This window comes from Phyllobates terribilis, unplaced genomic scaffold, assembly GCF_046119375.1.
Source record: "Phyllobates terribilis strain yellow unplaced genomic scaffold, ASM4611937v1 Scaffold_4__5_contigs__length_816908805, whole genome shotgun sequence".
In the NCBI taxonomy this organism is placed as follows: Eukaryota; Metazoa; Chordata; class Amphibia; order Anura; family Dendrobatidae; genus Phyllobates; species Phyllobates terribilis.
Window position 1 is genome coordinate 266,083,522 of NW_027362764.1, and position 16,075 is coordinate 266,099,596.

Here is a 16,075-nt window from a genome sequence, read left to right on the forward strand (position 1 = left end):
AATAACAAAGTCCATGTTTTATAGTGGCCATCACAAAGCCCTGATCTCAAAATCCTATTGAAAATTTATGGGCAAAGCTGAAAAAGCAGGTGTGAGCAAGGCAATCTACAAACCTGGATCAGTTACACCAGTTTTGTCAGGAGAAATGGGCCCAAATTCCGACCAACTATTGTGAGAAGCTTGTGGAAGGATATCCCAAACTTTTGACCCAAGTCATTCAGTTTAAGGGCGATGGTACCAAATACTAATGAAATGTATGTAAACTTTTGACTTTGCAGTAAGTAATAAAAATGCCTTAAAACATTCTCTCTCTCTTATTATTCTGGCATTTAGCAAATATTAAACATTATGGTAATCCTAAGGCTGCGTGTCCACGATGCGTTTTTCATGCGTTTCCGCTGCGGAATTTCCGCAGCGTAAACGCATCAAAAATGCTTGGTAATCCGCACCCCATGGTCCCCAATGGCATTCCGCAATGTCAATGCACATGCTGCGGATTTTTCTGCAGCATTTCTGCAGCGCTCATAAATCCGCAGCATGTTATTATCCGCGTGTACAAATGTACAGACACGGATTCTATGCATCTCAATGCAAGTCAATGGCGGCGCTTCCACAAAATTAATGAACATGCTGCGGATTTTTCCGCAGCATTTCTGCAGCGCTCATAAATCCGCAGCATGTTCATTAATTTTACGGAAGCGCCGCCATTGACTTGCATTGAGATGCATAGAATCCGTGTCTGTACATTTGTACACGCGGATAATATGCGATTCAATGTGCGGATGGTACCCAGTTCTGGAGGAGAGAAGACTCTCATCCAGACCTGGGTACCATTGTACCTGTAAAAAAAAGAATAAAATAACAAATAAAGTTTATATTCACCTTTCCGACGGCTTCTCTCGGCATGGCGGCAGCGCTGAAGGACCTTCGGTGACGTCACAGTCATGTGACCGCAGGCCCTTCACCGCTGTGTCTCGCGATATGCCGGCAGCCGGGAACCAGCCAGGAACGAGCGCTGCAGTACACGCCGGGGCATCGGGGGTGAGTATAGATTTATTTTAAGCATTGTTTTACGGTCACACTATATAAATCCATGCTGTTTGCATGGATTTATATAGTGTGACCTAGTTGTCAAGCACTTTCCAAGTGATGCTAATCGCCTGGAAAGCGCTTGTCAATCTGCATGCGGAAACGCATGTGAATCCGCATGTATTCCGCAGGAAAAACGCATGCACAATCTGCATGCGTTTTTTCTGCCAGGGAGATGCAGAAATGCTGCAGAAATTTTCTGCTTCATTTCTGCATCGTGGGAACATAGCCTAATTGACCTAAAACGGGAAAGGTTTATTCTGATTTCATGTCAGATATTGAGAAAAACATGCATATGTGTCTTTTTTTGTATGTAAACTTCTGGTTTCAACTGTATACACATATAGTTACACTTTTCATGCTTTACAGATGATTAGCATTACAGAGATGGATTACTTACAGTATAGGACGGGACTGGAAATCTTCCTGGTTCATTCTTTCTGACTGACGTATTTTCAGGATTTCTGTGTAGCTGAGGTTCTGCAGTCTACTCTTGAATTGGTCCAGAGAACTCGGCTTGTTTGTGAGTGCTCTCATGATTTGTTCTTTTACAACTTGCATAACCTATTAGAGACAAATAATTGATATGTTATAGAAGTACTGTACTGGCTTCCCAGCATTGATATAAAAAACAATCTGAACCAGCAAAATACAATATGAAGAGGCAGTGGTTGTCCTCAGTCATAGATGTGTTATTTTACTGTATAAATTACTTTACATAGTACAAGTCAATCAAACTATTTTGTTTGCTAGTTTGTACATTTTAGTTTTGAAGACCAGGCACTTGCAGCTATTAAATGGTGGCTGTGCAGTAAGACTTCTGGAGAAAGTCTTTACATATGTCTCCAAAATTCTTATACCACAAGCTAGTTGGGAGATCTTTCCAATGACAAACCAAAAGTGCAATGCCGCCAAAAAATCTAAATCGTGCCTAGGTGCAGGGATTTTGTTAGAATAGCTCAGCACTTTCAAATAAGGAAAAAAAGAAAACCGATACCTGACAAGCCCAACACAAGTCAATTAAGAAAAATGGATCACAGCTACTGTCAAACAGATTACAAAAGATCATGAACCCCCTTAAAGAGAATCTAATGGCTGATACTTGCTGCCCACTCCATGTAAAGGGGAGGAGGGAAGAGAAGGGAAGAGATAAACAGAGATCCTCTCTCATCTACATGGAATCTTAACAGAAGAAACGGTCATCAGTAATGTAACACTGAATAATGAGTTTATCCATGAATTGAGAATTTTGAGAATGAATAATCAGTCCTGACTGAGAAAGAAGCAAATTTTTCTGATATGATATATCATAAAGTTTGTTATTTTCATGTGTACTATTGATTAATGAAATAAGAATTAAAACCACTGTTACTCTTCCATAAAAAAAATAGAAGCTTTTCTCAGTCGCTATGATTTTCGGCATATCCAGACACAGAAATCTTGTACAGACTCAACTTTAAACTTCCTTCTGCAGCCTTCCATTTTATCTGACCGACAGCTGAGAGAAGTGAATACCATTTATAGAGCAATGGGGAAAGGCTCCTGCTACATTCAGTTCCCTAACTGCTAGACTCGGATTGGAAGGAGGAGGAGGAGAGAAATGACGGATCTTCTGTGACATTTCTAAATTGCAACACAGGACAGAAACAAATAAACTGAAAGCAACATACTCCGTGACGAACTCTTGTCATTTGTTTGTGTATTTTCTTCATTTAATTTTTTTTTTTTTTAAAGAATACTGTATTATATCAAAAGATAGCATATTCTGTGCACATTATAGTGCATTTGACTTTAACAATCCAGGCTATCTGCAAATTGTATGAGTGCACTATTATAGTCACAAATTTGGAAATACTACGTGAAAAGTAAAACTATCAATAATTTTAGATGTACATTAAATATTTAAAATGTGATGGAATATCCTAATATTACATTTGTTACAGTTAGACATTTCACTGATGTCACTGATTCATGTTAGAACAAATAATGGATTCCTGGGGTATATTAGGTATAGCTGTAAATTTTAATAATGAAAACAAAATAAAAGATTGCCACTATGTCCAAAGAAACAAGCTGATCATTTTTTATCTTGCATAGTTTATTTTTTAGAATTCCTGAGAAATTCAGACAAAGAAACCTGTTTAGAATGTATTCTTCAGGTAGGCAACGATCAAATCTGAAAAATAATTTGATCATTTAAACCGAGTCGGAATAACGAGAGTCAAATGTATTCATATTTTTATTTAGTAGCACAGCATGCCCCTGGGGTAAGCTACGCCAGTATGACAGTGACCGTAGTAGACAAACCTCTCTCCCTGTACAGTGATTTTCTAGGACAACCTATATAAACTTGCTTATTAGTTGATTGAATCCATGGTCAGCTAGCATTAAATTATTTCTCCAATTTCTGACAAAGCCGTTGGCAAAATATAGCGTCCGCATAAATTCAATGGACTGTGTTAAGAAAAGCTAATTTACATTTGAGCTTGGGAATCTTGTTATTTGAGTCATCATAGGTATGTTGACAAAGAATAAGACTTGCATCAGATAATCTAAACCAATCAATTCTTTACCCAAGATACTAAAGATATTCCGCCAGTTTCCTCATGTCTTGGGACTATTATATGACATAGGTAGAATGACCCGGAGTCTAATGATACACGTTTGTTATGTCCTTCATACTACATATGACAGGGTTGAAGAAACGCCTGTGACCAAGTCAATTTTCTGAGAGTGCTGAATGCATCTACTCCGAAGACGGCTGTTGTCCAGTAGAACAGATACAGGGATATTAGCGCTCACGTACGCAGAGTCCCTACCTATCAGCATATTACACAGAAGTGTTATGTATGCTGTAGAAAGCACAACACTTATCTATACATGGATATTACACCCATTTTATGTTTATTTTGCTATATAAATTAGCATAAACAACGCTACGAAGTACCATGAGTTACACTCCTGTAGCCTGTTTTTAAGGATGCTAATTTGTCCATCTTGCTGCAGTAAGACTAAGCAATGAATACATTAAAAGATGACAATCTGTGCAATCTGTGACATAGAAACTCTCTTCTGCACAAACAGATGGTGTGAAACTCAATCTGATAATTAATAATGCATCTATGTTTCAATACCTACTTAAAATATATTCCCCAGATGTTCCTAGTTACATATTTTATGACATTTTTAGCATCTAGACTTTTTCTGGAAAGAGGATATTTATAGACCACTTATTAAAATAGTATAGGTAAAGATTGATGCATTGAGCGCTTTAACATGAATACAACAATATTAAACTATATGTGGCTCCAATCGATGCTTCCCGTATTTTATCAAGTTTGTGCTTAGGAAAAAGAAAGGTTTGCACATAGGGAAATCTGAGTAAATCTATCCCAAAGATTTGGTTTTTCATTTAAGATCGAGTAAAAAAAATAACCTCCTTATAAGCTGTAGATCATGAGTTCTGAGCAGTCAGTGATCCTCCTTTCTTTTGTAAGTTGAGATCCCCATACACATTAGATGACTCTCAGCTGAAGGAGCGAGCGTTTAACCAACATCTATCTTTCCCTACTTCCCTTTACAAGAGAACGCACAGCTGAGCCTCCTGTGTTTTGTATGAGAGAGTAGCTGGCAGACTCTTCTGGCAGCGACTTATCTCATCGCTGACCAAAAGTGACAAATTCCACGGCCCTTTACAGACATCACCACTGTCCCCATTGGGTCTCACAATCTAAATTTCCTACCAATATGTCTTTGTAGTGTGGAAAGAAATGAGCGGACCTGAAGGAAACCCATGCAAACACAGGGAGAACATACAAACTCTTTGCAGAAGATGTCCTTGGTGGGAGATCAACCCAGGACCCCAGCGCTGCAAGGTTGGAGTGCTAACCACTGAGCCACCAAGCTATCGAAATCTTTTGTATACCACCTGCCAACTGTTAGCATTGGGACTGAGGTGCTGTGATCCTATGATATTTTTAGAACTGCACACTATATAGAATGGGAATGTGTCAACATTAAATGACCTATTGTTTAATTAAAAAAATGTTGGCAGACATATTTTTTTAAGAATTTTTGATTACTCCTTTTTTTTCATATCACTATCTATATTAAAAAAAATGTAAATCTTGTAGATTTCTCTCTAGCCATATAAAAGGTTGACACCTCGTGTTCTACAGTAATCACTTTTCAGCAGTCATCTCGTTATAATCATAGGCAATAAAAGCTACCACCTCTTGATAGATCATGCAGGATCACATCATTATCAATGGCTTCCTCACACCTTTGCACAGAGAAGTCAATAAACATCCCTAGTAAATACTTTATTTTGATGGCTGATGTACCAGATTGACTGATGAGAAAAATGAAAAAAACTAAGTGTATACCAGTTTCAACATTTCCAAGAAGGATGCAGTGATATTATGAACAGATTTGTAGGAACCAGTAATTCTGGTGATAGAAATAATATAATTATGTAGAATATTAGAACAGGAAATGTATGAAACGCAGTGTAAAGTAAGAACTTTTTTTATTTGAGTCAGTGATTACACAAATAACCGATAATAATTCACATCCAAAGAAAATAGAGGGAGCAAGCCTTTACCAAGGAATAAGTAATTCTGCAGATAGTTGAGCACATCTCAGGTCAAGTAGACAGGATCTTTGAAATAATTGGACAGCTGATAGCGAATGCATAATATGGAATCTCATTTTTGTCAGTAATGTGAACACAAGGGAAGCTGAGGATATGCCTTGTAACAATGAGATAATGTCAGCATCAATTCTATACAAGACTGATTGAGCCTTCTTAATGGAAGCTCTGCCTACACAGGTTCCTACTGGGAAGGAGAAAAGATCTTTTTCCTTGCCTCCAAACCCTTCGAAGGACTACATTTTGCCTTGTCTAATATCTTGGAGAATTTACATTATACAGCATCCAGACAAACAAAGACTTATTTTAATCAGCTTTTTACGTGCTCTGGGCAATTACTTGCAGAAGTAATCGTTATACAGCTATGTTGGCAAACAGATTTTAACAATTGAGCAGTAACGGTTTGCAAACATTTTAAAGCAGAAGTTATTTGTAATCAACAAAATATGTTCATTCCTCTGAGTTCCTGCTTGTCACGTGTAAAACTATTGGAAATACAAAATGTTGTAAAGATTCATTATTTCTGTAAGTGCATGTCATAACAATGATAGTTTCAGTGCTTATAAACATACCTGTCAACATCACCAAACTATTCAGTATATTTCACTGTTCTTTCTATACTGCACTGTATGAAACCCCTGTGGCATCTCCACTAATTTATCAAACAGCTTCAAATAGATGTCACAACTACATCTCGACAGAATCTGCTGAAATTTCAGAGGAATACTTCTTTCACACGCAGTGGATAAAAATTTGCACTAAATAATGAAAAAGTTGCGATTTTTTTGCAATGTATGTCAAATGTTAAACTCACGGAATGGCCCCACTACGTTACAATTGGACATACATGCAAGCTTCAGGTGGATTGTGTAAAATAAAATAGAAAAGCTAATTCATAGGGGGCAAGAGTCTGAACAAATCTTCGATACTTATCATAGATATGGACTAGGTAGTAATCATTGTAAAAACTGGGCTATTTCAACTGAGGAGAGTGCAGTGAATCATCTACGCCAGTGGTCCCTAACGTTTCTTACCTCAAGAGAAAAATTCAGCTGAGAGAGGGTCAAGAACTATATCCAGAGTACCCCAGAATAAAAACATCCAACTCCTGCCTCCCCCACAGTAGTGACACTCAGATGCCCCCATTATCGAAATAAAGCTAAAGCTTCCCCACAAAAATCACACCAAGGCAGTATAGTTACATCTTTGAGTTCCCACAATACCCTCATATCGTATTCTTGCGTCAAGCCCTCTCACCACACTATCGCATCCAGCTTCAAACAACCCCTCTGTCCAGCATAGCACTTACTTAATTTATCTTCCCAACCCATAGACCAGTATATGCGCATCCAGATCTGCTCTTCTATGTGGAACTACTCACCAGGGCTGTGGAGTCGGAGTCGTGGTCGGTATAAAATGGACCGACTCCTAAAATATGTAATAAATTGGGTACAGTAGTTCAATGCAGGATGTGGGAATATTTTTTCATAAGAATTTTGGAAAGTTATGAAATGTCCTAAAAATGTCTGTCCTATTCCTGATCTAAGGGTCTAGACTTTTAGCTGAGATTAATCTGTGCTGCAGTAAATTTATCACTTAAACATGATCCATGTATGAGGGAGTCGTGGAGTTGGAGTCGGTGTCATGGAAATTGAGGAGTCGGAGGTTTGGCTTACTGACTCCACAGCCCTGCTACTCACAAAAGTCACCATCTGGAGACCAGCTCTTCATAGCAATTTGCTAGACCCGATGCTAATGCACAAAATTGGAAGGCAGCCATGAGCCACACATCATGGTCCTTCGAGCCACAAGTGGTTCCCAAGCCACAGGTTGGAGATCACTGATCTATGCAAAAGCCATTTAGTCACCTGATATGTAAAGAGAGGAGAGAACAAGGCGCAATGGGTGACTCAGTATTGCAATTGTTAGAGGGGTGTGGGAATGGCTACTAACCTTATGAAGTTGTGCACCTCTGCACAACCCCAGTGTAAAGCTCCACAAGCTCCGCTCTGTTGGTGGCTGTCATCTATTTCCAGCGGCGTTCACAGATCCTGATCTTTCGGTGGTGGATCACGTGGTCAGGTTAGTAGCATGTAACGCCGAGATAGACGCCCAGCTTCACCAACACCCCCGGCAGCGTTCCGGAGGGGTTAGGGCAGCGAAGCTTGGAAAACCAGGGTAGTAATTCTAATTAAATTGCTCCCACAGATGAAAGAACAATAGATTAAAGGCAGCTCTACCGCACCCCAACAGGGGGAAAAGGACAATCAGTAAATGTGAATAGCGGTACCAGAGCGCCAATAACAGGGCAAAAATATTAAAAGGACTGATTTATTAATACACACAACGCGTTTAGGTGGACACAGCCACCTTCATCAGGTGAAGGTGGCTGTGTCCACCGAAACGCGTTGTGTGTATTAATAAATCAGTCCTTTTAATATTTTTGCCCTGCTATTGGCGCTCTGGTACCGCTATTCACATTTACTGATTTAGTCACCTGATGGCTGTCTAGGTCAACACAACAAGATACAGTTTTAAATTCACACTATTTAATGTATGTGACATCCAGCTTCTTTGTATATATAATACATGTGGGATAGCCTGACTGATCTGGCAGAATATGAGGAACACTTCTGTGCCCCCAAGCACAAATTGTAAATCGATATGGAGCCAGTCCATCTGCCATCTAAGTGGCTTTGGGATCACGTAAACTTGTTTGTAATCTGTACTGCAGAAAAGCCACATGTATTGGAGTAAAACGATACCTAAAGTACCAAATAATTTCCCTACAGACGCGACTTGACCAGCCTGAAGACTGTCAACATTTTACTACATAGTCCTATTGAATTTGTCATAATAGCCTCGAAGAATGTGAAGATGCATAACATTAATGAGGAGAAAAATTTGAAACCCATTATCACCATATTCTTTGATGCGCTTGTACGGCATGTTCAGCTCGTATGCATAAATCCCCGGGACCCTATATCACCTTTTTGTCTTATCCTGTTAATTATGCTTTTTTTATATATAAATCCCATCACAACAAGAAAAATATTACATTCATAAAAGCCAACCTATTGATTTAGAAATGTATTTAACAGCACATAGTCAATGCTAGGGGCATGAGTAGACTGCAATCTGAAGTTTCTGTTCAGTTTGCCCATCAGTTGAGGGGAACACAAAGAACAATGATGTGCATATATGTTACATATTACTGTGACCACAGACTGCGGTGACTCTATGACGGACTTGTCCTTCCCTAGTCGCTTTGCTGTTATATAGAGAATAAGGTGCTTCATGAAGGAAAACTTGGAAAGCGACAAAGGGATACGTGCATGGACCCCTTAATAATTTAGATTATGAAACCATAATTTATACTGGCGCCAGGATCTATTTTGGAGCAACATCTATAAATTAGACCGATAAAAGCAAAACTAAAGCACACAAATTAGAAAAAAAATGCATTTACGGTTAAAAATTATAACCGAGAAAGAATCCACAAGTATATGATGCCAGTGAAAGAAAGGTCAGCTAGCATCTACTTTAAAAGTGCTTATAAGCATGGGACAGTTTGAGTGATGGACGCTCTTGCGAGGCAGATTAATGGCTACCATTTCGTTTAGCTGAAACTGCAGGTCAGCGTTTTAAGCTGTCGGCTTATTTCTTTGTGGGAAATAGATGTCTTCTAGTGGACTTTGTAGATCAGACTGCTCAGAAGAGTTTGGTAAGACTGTTGGAAAATGAATATGGGCAGTCTTTCATAACTGCAAATATATTCCTACCTAACCTGGGCTCATGTATTGAGTATTAGAGGCTTGTTTTGTGGCTTCAATTCTTTATAATAGTAGATGTTCGACTGAGGTTCCCGAACTAAGTGATCCTAGGAGACAGCGCATGGATTAGACTCTATGTTTTATGAACGGCATGTAGCACAGAAAACAGGAACCCAGCAAAGACTAAAAAAACTAACAGGGCAGATCTCACTGATCTTCAGTAGTGTTTTATATTGTATGTGGTACGTAGGACATGGTAAATAATAAAGGTCTAGTAAGGCACTGGATGTCCGTGATCTGGCCCACCTCTCTTGCTAGCAGCGCAGACAGGTGAACTTTGGTAAATGGTACTACCATCAACCTCTTTATGACTGCTCCATAGAGGAGAACATGGAAACATCTAATACTAGGTGACAAGCCAAAAACAATTATTTTGCAATTAGTAAAGTTACCCTATCACGCAACAATACAGAGTTCTAGAATAAGAGGTTTCAGAATTTGTATTCTATTGTGGATGCAAGTACCATATTTTACGAAATCGGACATGTCCGGGGAGTTTGCTCTATAGTGATAGGTGCATTTTACCAAAATAAGTTAGAGCTGATCAACCTGCTATGTGGCCCATGACTCCATCAAAATGCACATAACATTCTGCCAAGGCTGCCGTTAAAACTTGTGTAGTTTTTTTTTCTAAAATCAGATGTAAGCCAAGCAATTCCTTTCTAAAACATATGTTCTACATGTATACGGAAGGGAAACAGACCAGAAATGCAGAAGTACCGCCCACTGAGGCTGACCATGCAACTGCTACGGGGCAGTTTGGAGGCCTTAAAGGGAATCTGCCAACAGGTTTTTGCCACCAAATCTGAGCACAGCATATGGTAGAAACAGAGGCCCTGATTCCAGCAATGTATCATTTACTGGGCTGCTTGCTGTAGTTTTGATAAAATCACAGATTTATCAGCAGGAGATTAATATTACAGGACTAGTTAGTAAATCTGCTGCCAGGTAATCAAGCATATTCATGACCTCTGTATAACTCCGACCTCACCACTGATTGTCAGCTGTGTATACTGTACATGGGCAAAAAGCTGCCAATTAGTGGTGTGGGTGGAGATATACAGTGCTCAGCATTCAAATAACTGGTAGATCTACAGCAGATAAAACTGTGATTTTATCAAAATGAAATCAAGCAGTCCAGTAAGTGACATCACTGGAATCAGGGTCTCTGCCCCTATATTATGCTGCTCTCAGATTAGGTGAAAAAAATCCGGTGACAGATTCCCTTTAATGAAATTTCATTTTTGTATTTCGTATCATTAAGATATTTGATTTATTATTCTGTATGCAATGTAAAATTGTACAGCGCAGGGACCTTTGGTAAAGCAGAGTGGCAGTTGATCAATTCTGAAAAATTTAGCATGACAATAAGCACTAATCTAAAAATTCTTGCCTAAGCGGCTTTTCCAAACTGAACAAAAAAGAAAAACTTTTAAAGGACTTATCCACTTGGACAAACCCTCTTTAAATGCTTTAATTACCCATGTAAAATTAAAAAATTAATTATTCATCTCTCGTACCGTACCTGCTCTGTTCCAGAAATGTCGGTGTCGGGTCTCCCTGCACTTGTATGACACTGTTATGCCACGTGAGCACTGTAGCCCATCAGCGGCCTCTGATGGCCTGCAGTGCTCAAAACTTGGACATCTGAGGGATGTGTTAGCAAAGCAGGTTATCAGCAGCTGTTTATGTGGCATAACAGTGTCACATTAGCACATGGAGACCTGGGGCTGAAGTTGCAGGAATAGTGCCGATGTGGGAGGTGATCATACACATTTTTTTATTTTACTTGGGGGACAACAGCATTTAAGAAGGGGTTGTCCAAGTAGTGGACAACCTCTTTAATTGCGCTCAGTTGCAGTTTTCAATATCTCATTAATTTCACAGATACAGTGGTGTGAAAAAATGTTTGCCCCCTTCCTGATTTCTTATTCTTTTGCATGTTTGTCACACTTAAATGTTTCAGATCACAAAACAAATTTAAATATTAGACAAAGATAACACAAGTAAATACAAAATGCAGTTTTAAATGAAGTTGTTTATTATTAAAGGAAAAAGAAATCCAAACCTACAGGGCCCTGTGTGAAAAAGTCATTGCCACCACCCACCTCAAAACATTAATTTGTTCAATTTCCCTAGCCACACACAGGCCTGATTACTGCCACACATGTTTTCAATCAAGAAATCACTTAAATAGGATAAAACAATAGTTGGATGGGCCACCCTTAACAGCAACAACTGCAATCAATTGTTTGCGATAACTGGCAATGAGTCTTTTACAATGCTCTGGAGGAATTTTGGCCCACTTATCTTTGCAAAATTGTTGTAATTCAGCCACATTGGAGGGTTTCTGTGCATGAACTGCCTTTTTAAGGTCATTCCACAGCATCTCAATCAGATTAAGGTCAGGACTTTGACTAGGCCACTTCAAAGTCTTAATTTTGTTTTTCTTAAGTCATACAGAGGTGGATTTGCTGGTGTGTCTTGGATCATTGTCCTGCTGCATAACCCAAGTGTGCTTCAGCTTGAGGTCACGAACAGAGGATAGGACATTCTCCTTCAGGATTTTTTGGTAGACAGCAGAATGCCTGGTTCCATTTACCTCAGCAAGTCTTCCCGGTCCTGAAGCAGCAAAACAGCCCCAGAACATCACACTTTCACCACCATTTTTTACTGTTGATACGGTGTTCCTTTTCTGAAATGCTGTGTTACTTCTACGCCAGATGTAATAGGACATACTCCATCCAAAAAATTAAACTTTTGTCTCGTCAGTGTCTCGTCGATCAACAGAGTATTCTCCCAAAAGTCTTGGCAATAATCAAGATGTTTTCTGTCAAAACTAAGACAATCCTTTATGTTCTTTATGCTCAATAGTGGTTTTCATCATGGAACTCTGCCATGCATGCCATTTTTGCCCAGTCTCTTTTTTATGGTGGAGTCATGAACACTGACCTTAACTGAGGCAAGGGAGGCCTGCAGTTCTTTGGATGTTATTGTGGGGTCTTTTGTGACCTCTTGGATGAGTCGTTGCACTCTTGGGGTAATTTTGGTCGGCCGGACACTCCTGGGAAGGTTCAACACTGTTCAATGTTTTCGCCATTTGTGGATAATGGCACTCACTGTGGTTCGCTGGAGTCCCAAAGCTCTAGAAATTGCTTTATAACCTTTTCCAGACTGATAGATCTCAATTACTTTCTCATTTGTACCTGAATTTCTTTGGATAGCAGCATAATGTCTAGCTTGTGAGGATCTTTTGATCTACTTCACTTTGTCAGGCAGGTCCTATTTATGTGATATCTTGATTGAGAACAGGTGTGGCAGTAATCAGGCCCGTGTGTGGCTAGGGAAATTGAACTCCGCTTCCCAAAGATGTGATAAACCAAATTAATTTATGTTTTGAGGGGGGTGGCGGCAATCACTTTTTCACACATGGCCCTTTAGGTTTGGATTTCTTTTTCCCTTAATAATAAAGACCTTCATTTAAAAACTGCATTTTGTGTTTACTTGTGTTATCTTTGTCTAATATTTAAATTTGTTTTGTGATCTGAAACATTTAAGTGTGACAAACATGCAAAAGAATTAGAAATCAGGAAGGAGGTAAACACTTTTTGCACACCATTGTTCGTTAAGTGTGAACATTCACCTCTTTGGTGAAACTTGCTGAGGATTACCAGCTGCTGTATCCAATCTACTCTGACAGCTAATAGAAGTTGACCGTAAGAAAATATTTTCAAAATTATGCAATGCACACAATTTATTTCACATTAAATATGTAATTTCTATATAACCCTTAACATCTGGATTCCCAGAATCCCAGAGACTTATAATGAAAAAATGAAAAAAAATAGTAACACATTGAGTCAATTAACAGCGTAATCCCCTTTCACAGATAAAGTTTATGCCCATAGTTAACATGCAGGTAAATAGACTCATTTACTCTGTCTATCTTGATTTATTAACAGTTGTAAAATATATTCACTTCTGAACAGATCTACTGGGAAAACGTGCAATATGGGCCTGACCACAGCTAAACTCAAAGAAATTGCACATAAATATTCACTTTTTAAATATACATGGTGGCCTAATAAAATTAACAAAAATAGGTTTTCTAAGACAGACAAGCCCTTCCATAGGAATGTGCGATACGGCTGGATTTTCGCCATTTAAGGGCTGAGAACTGAAAAGTAAACATGATTTGCAGCCCTTGTGAAGTGCAAATCAATGATGGACACTGGTGGGAGGACCCGGGGATAGTGAGTAAACAATGGTCTGGTTTTCTATACTAAACTGTGTACGGAGAAAAAAGGTTGAGTAAAAAAACATTTTAATTTGTTTTCTTTTGCCATCTCTAACAACTATAAATACATCTATAGCATATTGCAAATATTCATGTCTGATAATATTACTTTATACAATTACGTAAGGAAATCTCTTAAAAAGTAATTTTTATTAAATATACAAAATATATACAGTGGGGAACATAAGTATTTGATACACTGCCTTTCAAGAACAACAGGAAACGTCTGACCTCTGTAATTGCAAACAAAGGTTTCTGTAAATATTAAGTTCCGTTTATCTGTTGTAACAAATACTTATTTCATGTAATAAAATGCAAATTAGTTATGTAAAAATCATACGATGTGATTTTCTGGATTTTTTTTTAAGATTCTGTCTCTCCGTTGAAGTGTACCTATGATAAAAATTACAGACCTCTCCATTCTCTGTAGGTGGGAAAACTTGCAAAATCTGCAGTGTACCAAATACTTATTTTTCCCACTGTATAATGCTGTGATATTTACTACACATGCTTTGATATATCACACATTTTGTACGTTTAAAACCCCTTTCCGACATGTGCCGTGCTACTACGACACGTCGGATCCCTCCCTTTGGTGCGGGTTCCGGCGCTGAGCCTGCACTATTCCGGGTACATGACAGCTGATCTGTACAGCTGGCATGTGACCCTAACAGCCGTGGGTGGAATCTGATTGACCCGCGGCTGGTAACGAGCTAAATGCCACTGTCAATTTCTGACCGCAGCATTTAACTCGCACTTACCGGAAACACGTCACTAACCCCGCCCATCAGCGACCACGTCTTATAATTGCGGGTCGCCGATGGGTTGGCATGACAACCCGGGGTCTGCATGAAACCCCTGCGGTTGTCACTGCCAGATTACTATGAGCGCCGCCCAGCGGTCAGCGCTCACAGCAAGTGAACAATTCTGCTACACACAGGCGATGTGATCATGTGTAAAGTAAAAAAAAATGTTTTTAAAAAGATTAAAAAAATAAAAAAGTTTAAATCACCCTCCTTTCGCCCCATACAAAATAAAACAATAAAAAAAACAAATATATACATATTTGGTATCGCCGCGTTCAGAATCGCCCGATCTATCAAGATATGAAAAGAATTAATCCGATCAGTAAACAGCGTAACGAGAAAGAAAATAAACTGCAGAATTAAGTATTTTTAGTTGCGGCTAAATTGCAATAAAATGCAATAATAGGCGATCAAAAGATCGTATGTACCCTAAATTGGTATCAATAAAAATGTCAGCTCGGTGAGTAAGAAATAGGCCCTCACCGGCCCCAGATCCCGAAAAATGGAGATGCTACGGGTATCGGAAAATGGCACCATTTTTTTTTTTTTTAACAAGCTTTGTATTTTCTTCCACCACTAAAATAAAAAAGAACCTATATATGTTTGGTATCTACGAACTCGTAATGACCTGAAAAAACATAATGGCAGGTCAGTTTAGCATTTAGTGAAACTTTAATTTTTTTTCCCGTTTTCCCGTACACGATATGGTAAAACCAATGGTGTCGTTCAAAAGAACAACTCGTCCAGCAAAAAGTAAGCCATATTGACCGAAAAATAAAAAATTTATGGCTTTGGGAAGACTGGGAGCAAAAAACGGAAAATGGCTTGGTCATGAAGAGGTTAATAAAAATTACTTTTTAAGGAACTCCTAATGCTCACTTCTTTCTGTTCTACAGTAGGTTATAGGTTTTTGACCTGGGCATTTGTTTTCAAGAGTATTGTTGAAGTGCAATTCAGTACAGGACACAGTATATTTATAAGGACATATTTTGTTGACTTAATACCTTTACGTAAGTTATGTAAATATGTAATATGGTGTTTCGTTAAAGTAGCAAGTGTAATTGGCAACTAAACTGAATTTCTATATTGAAAAGATGTATCACGCATTTGCCACTTCTCATGAATTCCTTAGTTCGGGGTGGATTTGCATATTCTTACTCATTTATATGCATAGCTTTTGTGTAAACCCCTCATTTTCCAAGCCCTATGTGAAATGGAAATGTATAAAGTATTTTAACAGTAAAAGAATAATTCCATTAATGTTTCTAAACCACTGAGTAATGGGATATCGATGTACCAAATTCAGTAAGGTTTGATGGCTAGTAATGAAAATATAGACAACATATATATATAGCTATATTTAATAATTCACACATGAGGAATATAGTACAGCGCCAAA

At 38.6% G+C, this 16,075-nt stretch overlaps 1 protein-coding gene across 6 annotated transcripts in view; it reads right to left on the reverse strand.

Annotated features, from left to right (window-relative positions):
* The window catches only part of ELMO1 (engulfment and cell motility 1), a 525,215-nt gene that overhangs the window by 75,600 nt on the left and 433,540 nt on the right, over nt 1–16,075 (reverse strand). For all 6 annotated transcript variants that reach the window (XM_073678246.1, XM_073678245.1, XM_073678247.1 and 3 more), the window contains one exon: nt 1,490–1,653. In XM_073678246.1, coding sequence (XP_073534347.1) covers nt 1,490–1,653 — 164 coding nt within the window. The remainder of the gene's footprint in view (nt 1–1,489; nt 1,654–16,075) is intronic.